The sequence below is a fragment of the Apteryx rowi genome, unplaced genomic scaffold (genome assembly GCF_003343035.1).
Source record: "Apteryx rowi isolate R43461 unplaced genomic scaffold, aptRow1 scaffold_498, whole genome shotgun sequence".
In the NCBI taxonomy this organism is placed as follows: Eukaryota; Metazoa; Chordata; class Aves; order Apterygiformes; family Apterygidae; genus Apteryx; species Apteryx rowi.
Window position 1 is genome coordinate 237674 of NW_020450758.1, and position 7993 is coordinate 245666.

At 63.6% G+C, this 7993-nt stretch overlaps 1 protein-coding gene across 1 annotated transcript in view; it reads left to right on the plus strand.

Moving 5' to 3' along the window:
* The window catches only part of PDE2A (phosphodiesterase 2A), a 54888-nt gene that overhangs the window by 33386 nt on the left and 13509 nt on the right, over nucleotides 1-7993 (plus strand). The window contains exons 3-4 of the mRNA XM_026079260.1: nucleotides 4371-4460; nucleotides 6381-6469. Of these exons, the coding sequence (XP_025935045.1) occupies nucleotides 4371-4460; nucleotides 6381-6469 (179 nt within the window). The remainder of the gene's footprint in view (nucleotides 1-4370; nucleotides 4461-6380; nucleotides 6470-7993) is intronic.

The window sequence follows — 7993 nt, forward strand, 5'->3', positions numbered from 1 at the left end:
TGGATGGACACCCAGAGCTGCTGCCTGCACCCTGCCCCCATGTGTGGATGGACACCCAGAGCTGCTGCCTGCGCCCTGCCCCCGTGTGTGGATGGACACCCAGAGCTGTCTCCAGGAGCATTTTTGGTTCCTCACCCGGATGCACCCTGCGCTGGGTGCGGGGTCGTGGCTGAGCCCATCCTGCAGCCAGCGGGTGGTTAATCGGGGACAAACCACCCCACGGGGAGCCGGTGCCCTAATCCCACCCCGCAGGGGCTGGATTTGCCAGGCTGAGTGTGCCTGGCTCCTGGGACCGGGAAGCGAAGCTGCGGTGGCACCGAGATGGATGGCCCGGGGAGCTCTGCAACGGGGCTCGGCCTCGCCGTAACCGGCTCGTCATTTAAAGGCATTTAATTCCGCTATTCATAACGGCAGCTAATGGGAAATAGTCACAAAAAACCAAGCCCGTCCTCCATAATTGGACAGGGACAATCGAATCACGCCGGCTGGGAACGTGCAGGGATAGCGCCGGGCGCTGCCCGCTCCATGCCTGGCAGCGGGGGGCAGCTTGCAGGATCCCCTGGGAAGCACAGCAGCCCGAGCCCTGCAAATCCCATCTCTGGCACGCCGGGCTTGCACCCCTTCCAAAGCAAAGCTTGCACCCGGATCCGCTCGCTCCCAAGCTGCTCCCGGAGGATGCATGTGGGTGCATGGGAGCAAGGAGGCACCCGTGGTGGGGGGGACACTTTGGCTCCGGCTCCGGCACTGGCGCCTCCCGGCTCTGCAGCTCTCGCCTCGCCTCGGGGGGCTTTTTTTAGCTCCTGCGGCTTTTTCCACCCCCTCCCTCTCCCCCCCGGGCGCCGGCGCCACATTCCCAAGCCTTTTAAAGCAGCTGCCGGGGCCGCCGTGCGCAGCACCTGCCCGTCACCGCGCCGAGCAGCAGGGTGCAAAGGGATGAGCTCGGATCTGCACACCCCCCACCCCCCGACCCAAATTTGGGGGGGTGGGGGGGGAATTTGCTCCCAGCCGGCGGACAGAGGGACGGATGCCGCGCCGCCGAGGCCTGGCTGTATTCTACAGTGCATGTGTCTCCAGTGTAACTACGCGACTGGAGATACAGCCCTGTCGGAATAACAGCCAGCGCCGCTGTCGTCAGGCGGAGAGGCCCCCGCAGGCTCGCCGGGGGGGGAGGGGGGGGTCACCTCTCGCCGTGCCTTTCGGAGGGGGTTTCGGCGCGCCCCTTCCCAGGGTATCCCGTGATTGGGCTCCTTTTCCTGCCGTTTTTCCTCTCGAAACGGTGCCGTATCGCGTGCTCCGACGCRGCTGTGGGTCGAGGCTGTTATCGCGGAGAAACGGTGTGCAGTTGGTTATTGGATTCTGGGTCTGATTTATACTTACAATTTAAAGTAACTCCTCTACAGCTGCTTTTTTTTTTTTTTTTTTTTTTTAAATTCTCGTGTTTCCCCGGCCAAATGCCGGTCTTGGCAGAATTCCCGTAAAACGCCAAAAACGGCGTGGCGAACGCACACAAAGCGGCTCTGCACGTTTCCCGCAACCGCCCCTCGCTTTGCTGGAGAGAGCAGGGGGGGAGACAAGCAGCGAGGCCGCGGGTGCCGTGGGTTTCCCCCCCCCTTTCCCGGTTCGTGCTGTGCAGGAGGTCGGGGTAGGTGCCAGGAGCCTCGGGAAGCCGCCRGCTCCCGCGCCGCTTCCCGCCGTCGGGCTGCCCATCTCCGATGGGCCCCGCAGGATTTCGCCGAGTAGCGGCTCTTCCATTAAATTCCTCCCRTCCCGCCCTGTAAGTTTATCTTCTCCCCAAGGTGATTTACGGCGGYGGCGGCAGCGCGAGCGAGAGCGCGGCAGGAATTTTCCTCCCCTCGGCCGTTCTCCTGCCGCCGCCGAATGGTGGGTGCCAGCTCTGTTCCAGCAGCCCGGAKCCCCCGAAAGCCCAGGGGAGCTCGGCTTCGGCAGGGCTTTCGGCACCATCTCCTGTGACATCCTGGCGGGCAAGCTGAGGAAGAGTGGGCTGGTGGGGCAGGCAGCGAGGTGGACTGAGAAGGGGCTGAGCGGTGGCCATCAGAGGGACCTGGAGAGGCTGGAGAGGTGGGYGGAGAGGAACCTCCTGAAGTTCAACAAAGGCAAGTGCAGGGTCCTGCACCTGGGGAGGAATAACCCCACGCACCAGTACAGGTTGGGGGTTGACCTGCTGGAAAGCAGCTCTGCTGAGAAGGACCTGGGAGTGCTGGTGGACACCAAGTTGACCATGAGCCAGCAAGGTGCCCTGGTGGCCAAGAAGGCCAATGGTATCCTGGGGTGCATCAGRAAGAGTGTTGCCAGCAGGTGGAGGGAGGTGATCCTGCCCCTCTCCTCAGCCCTGCTGAGGCCACATCTGGAGTACTGCATCCAGTTCTGGGCTCCCCAGTACAAGAGGGATGTGGCACTACTGGAGCAAGTCCAGCGAAGGGCCACAAAGATGATTAGGGGACTGGAGCATCTCTCTTATGAGGAGAGGCTGAGAGAGCTGGGCCTGTTTAGCYTGGAGAAGAGAAGGCTGAGAGGAGATCTTATCAACGTGTACAAGTATCTGAAGGGAGGGTGTCAAGAGGATGGAGCCAGACTCTTTTCAGTGGTGCCCAGCGACACAACAAGAAGCAACGGGCATAAACTGAAACACAGGAGATTGTCTGACAAGTATAAAACACTTCTTCACTGTGAGGGTGACAGAGCACTGGAGCAGGTTGCCCAGAGAGGTTGTGGAGTCTCCATCCTTGGAGATATTCAAACCCAACTGGACACGGTCCTGGGCCACCTCCTCCAGGTGACCCTGCTTGAGCAGAGGGTTGGACTAGATGATCTCCAGAGGTTCCTTCCAACCTCAGCCGTTCTGTGCTTCTGTGGCCGCCCAGAGCAGCCACCRCGGGCTCAATCCTGACCCTCCTTTTAAATGCTTTTCGTCGGTGATGGCGTGGTGGGCCTTTTTCCCAGAGGTGCAGGGCACGAATCGCGGGTGCCGGCCACGTGGAAGTCAGGGTTTGCGGGGTCACGAGAGCGACGGGGCAGCTGAGCGGTCCAGGCGCCAGGGTCCTTGGCATGCGCCGACCGGGAGAAAGGGCCCCCGAGGGTCTCAGCAGCTCGGAAAGGGGCCACGGCTGGGATGTCCGCCGAACCGCTGGCGTTCGGGGATGCAAAACCCGGCAAGCGCCTCCCCGCGTGGCGCAGGATCAGTGCCTGCCCCAAGCCGTGCTCGCTGCCGGGGGGCTCCGCGTGCCCGCGCTGCCGGCGGGGTGACGCTCGCTATCCGCCGATCGGTCGGCGCGGCGAATCCGCTCGGCAAATCCTGCCGGGGGGCGGCCAGCTCCGCGCTCCTGCCTGGCTCTGCTAGGACAGACATTGGTGTGGCTAGTGCAGGCATTGGCATGGCTAGTGCAGGCATTGGTGTGGCCAGAGCAGGCATTGGTGTGGCTAGTGCAGGCACTGGYRTGGCTAGAGCAGGCATTGGTGTGGCTRGTGSAGGCACTGGCATGGCTAGAGCAGGCATTGGTGTGGCTAGTGCAGGCACTGGCATGGCTAGAGCAGGCATTGGTGTGGCTAGTGCAGGCACTGGCATGGCTAGAGCAGGCATTGGTGTGGCTAGTGCAGGCACTGGCATGGCTAGAGCAGGCATTGGTGTGGCTAGTGCAGGCACTGGTGTGGCTAGTGCAGGCACTGGCATGGCTAGTGGAGGTGCTGGAGTGGCTAGCGCTGACTTTGCAGTGGCTCAGGTAGGAACTGGTGTGGCTAATGCAGGCATCGGCATAGCCAGTGCCGGCGTTGGTGTGGCTACTGCAGGCGCTGGCTTGGCTGGTGCGGCTAGTGCCGACACCGGTGTGGCTCCTCTAGGACCTGATGCGGCTAGGGCTGACACTGCTGTGGCTGGTGCGCACATCGGTGTGACTACTGTCAACGCTGGCGTGGCTCATTCTGACCCTGGTGTGACTAGTGCAGACCCTGGTGTGGCTAGTGCCAACACTGGTGTGGCTCGCGCAGACACCGGCATGGCTAGCACGGGACCTGGCGTGGCTCACGCAGGCACTGGCACGGCTAGCGGAGGGGCTGGCGTGGCTAGTGGAGGAGCTGGCAGGCTCCCGCCGGCACTGGGGCGGCCCGTGCCATCCCGCAGGGCTGCGGGAGCCGAGCGGCGGCGCTCCGATGGGAACGTCGCGCCTGGGGGCCGCGGCACCGTCCCCTCGGAGCTGGCTCCGCAGCCCCGGGCTTGTGCCGGCTCTCCCTGCTGCCCGTGCCTCAGTTTCCCCTCGCGGTGCCCGTGCCTCAGTTTCCCCTCCTGGCCGCTCGTGCCTCAGTTTCCCCTCCCGGCGGCGGCGCCCCACTGACGGCGCCCTGTGCTCTCTCCGCAGGATGCGCTGCTGAGCCTGGGGGCCGCGCTGGATGGCACCGGCCTCCGCCGAGCCCTGCGCGATGCCCTCGTCGCCCTGCTGCCCAAAGCGGTACGTGGGGGCCGCGGGATGTGTGTGGGTGTGTGTGGGGGGGCGGTTTGGGGGTGAATCGTGTTTGCTCGCGGAGGTCCACGTGCCTGGGTTTCGCTGGGCGCCCGCGGCGGGACGGTGCCGATGGGTCCCGGCGTGGCCTGCAGCTTTGGGGACGAGCCGCCCGTGAAGCTGCCAGCTCGGCGGCTGCCCCATCCCCAGGTCGCAGTGAGTCCCCACGGGTGCTGGGGACGGGGCAGGTGTGCAGCCCCGCGGTGGCGGCCAGGCCCTCGGGAGCCTTGGCACGGGCATCAGCCGCGCTTTGGGTGCGTGCATGTGTGTGCAAGCGTGTGCAGCTGTGTGCACACAGGTCTGCATGTGGGGCTGCATGCATGTGTGTGCAAGCGTGTGCAGGTGTGTGCACACATGTCTGCATGTGGGGCTGCATGCATGTGTGCGCAAGCATGCGCAAGCGTGTGCAGGCATGTACAGGTGGGTGCATGCAGGGTCTGCATGTGGGGGTGCATGCATGTATGTGCAAGCATGTACAAGCATGTGCAGGTCTGTGCACGCAGGTTTGCCTGTGGGAGTGCATGCATGTGTTTGCAAGCATGTGCAAGCATGTGCACACAGGTCTGCTTGTGGGGTGCATGCATGTGTGTGCAAATGTGTACACGTAGGTCTGCATGTGTGGGGGTGCATGCATGTGTGCATGCATGTGTTGCATAGGTGTGAGTGCATGCATGTGTGTGCAGCTGTGTGCACACAKGTCTGCTTGTGGGGTGCATGCATGTGTGTGCAAGCATGCGCAAGCGTGTGCAGGCATGTACAGGTGTGTGCATGCAGGTCTGCATGTGGGGGTACATGCATGTATGTGCAAGCATGTACAAGCATGTGCAGGCGTGTGCACGCAGGTTTGCATGTGGGAGTGCATGCATGTGTGTGCAGGCATGTGCAAGTGTGTGCACGCAGGTCTGCATGTGGGGTGCATGCATGTGTGTGCAAGYRTGTGCAYRCAGGTCTGCATGTGGGGGTGCACACATGTGTGTGCAAGCATGTGCATGCAGGTCTGCATGTGAGGGTGCATGCATGTGTGCGCGCATGTGTTGCATAGGTGTGAGTGCACGTGTGTGTGCAAGCGTGTGTGCACGCAGGCCAGCCAGGCTCCCTGGGGCCCCTGCATGGGATGGGGGGGGACCGGGGCTGCCCCGGGGACATGCAGCCCCCCCAAACCCCCTCTCTGCCCTCCCCTCGCCCCATCTGCTCCCCAAGCGCTGCAAACCCCGAGCGGCAGCGCCAGCGCCCTGCTCACGGCATCGGCTGGCAGCTCGCGTGCGTCGTCCCCCCCCCAGCCCACCCGCACCTCCCCTGCGAGGTCCCAGCTGGCCGGCGCTCTGCCTCAGTTTCCCCCTGCTCCGCTTGCTCCGCTCCCCTTCCAGCCCCGCCGCGCCGGCTCCTCCGCGCGATTTCCTGACGCTCGCGGAAAATTCCCGCTCCCTAACGCGCCGCGCCCGGTATCGATGCTCCTTCCGGGCGTGCGAGCACGCAATTGCTGAACCCCTCCGGCYGGAAAGTCCGCTGAGCCCGTCATTTGTCTGGCGTGAAGGGTTTYGCCAAATCGAGCCCGTGGGATGGGCAGCAGCCGAGGCGGAACAAAAGTGGAGCGCTGGCCCCTGACGCTCCCGCGGCGTCCTAGCGTTCAATCACTGCGGCGCGGTGACACGCGTTATCTCCTGCGTTAGCCGGAGGTAATGGGATTTCGCGGCACGCCGCTGCTGCGAATTAGCCTTTTCCCTGCCGGCTGCTCCTTTGGGGAGGGGGCCGGTGGGTCGGAGCGTTGCTGCCGGGTCCTGTTTCACCGGAGCGTCGCGGTCGCCTGCCTCCATCCGTGCTCCGGCCGYGGGCTCCGGATGGGAGGCCTGAGCCGCTGCCTCCCTCCAGGAGCACGTCTACGTCTACCTGCTGGAGGGCGAAACGCGGCTGACGTGCGACGACCCCCCCCACGAGCTGCCGCCCGAGGGCAAGCTCAGGTAAGCCGCTCCGAGGAGCCGGGTCCCGCTCCGCTCCCGTCGTCCCGCCCCACCGGACGCTGCGCCGTGGGGGTCTCGGGACCCGTTCGGGGAAGGCAGGAGGGGCGAAAGGGCTGCGATTTATTTCTGCTGTGGCTTCCACCGACCCCRGCGTGAGCCTGCTTGCCCGTGCCTCAGTTTTCCCATCTGCAGAATGGGCACGTTCGCTCCCTGTGCATTCACTCCCGTTAATTTTCTCCCCGAGAAGGACATCGCCCATCGCTGCACAAGGCCGCTGGCGCCCACGCGCCGCTTTGATCGCCCGGCACAAGGCCACAGCAGCGGCGCTTGCAGGGGTGCAGGCGTGGGGCCGGGGAGGAGAGCAGGGGGGCAAAGCCCCCGGAAACATGGGGGCCGGGCCAGGCCCACGCAGCGGGAATGGCAAAAGCAGGAGGAGCACCCACACCCTGCACACGTGCACGCATGCTCCTCCTGCCCGGCCTCGTGTGCATGTGCACACACGCACGTCCTCTCTGGCTTTGCATGCAGACACACACACACATGCACGCATGCACGCAGCCCCTGTGCACGTGCACACATGCACATTGTGTCTGGCCATGCACGCATGCGGTCACACACACGCACACCATGCACAGGTGCTCACGTGCACCCTGCCTGCCCATGCACGCACGCACACACACATGCATGCATGCACACACACACACACACGTCCATACACAGGTGCTCACACACACTCTGCCTGCCTGTGCATGCACACACAACCACACCCTCCATGCACAGGCGCTCACGCACACCCTGCCTGCCTGTGCATGCACACACACACATGCATGCACACACCCACACACACCCACACACATGCACACCATGCATGCACGCACACACACACATGCATGCACACACCCACACACACGCACACCATGCACAGGCGCTCATGCACACCCTGCCTGCCCATGCATGCATGCACAGACATACACACACACACAAACACACACATGCACACCATGCACAGGCGCTCACGCACACCCTGCCTGCCCATGTATGCATGCACACATGCGCATGCACACACACACATGCACATCATGTACAGGTGCTCACGTGCACCCTGCCTGCCCATGCATGCATGCACACACACACGCACACACACACGCACATGCACACACACACACACACCCTCCATGCACAGGCGCTCATGAACACCCTGCCTGCCCATGCGTGCACGCACACACATGCATGCACACACGCACACACACACGCACACCATGCACCCATGCTCATGCACACCCTGCCTGCCCATGCATGCATGCATGCGCACACACACATGCACAACATGTACAGGTGCTCACACACACCCTGCCTGCCCGTGCATGCACACACATGCATGCATGCACACACATGCACACACACACACACACACACACACATGCACACCGTGTGCACAGGTGCTGGCCCCGCATCGGCACCAGCAACCTCATACCGGGGGATCAAAGCTGCGCACGGGGCCAGTCGCGATGCCATGGGCATGGG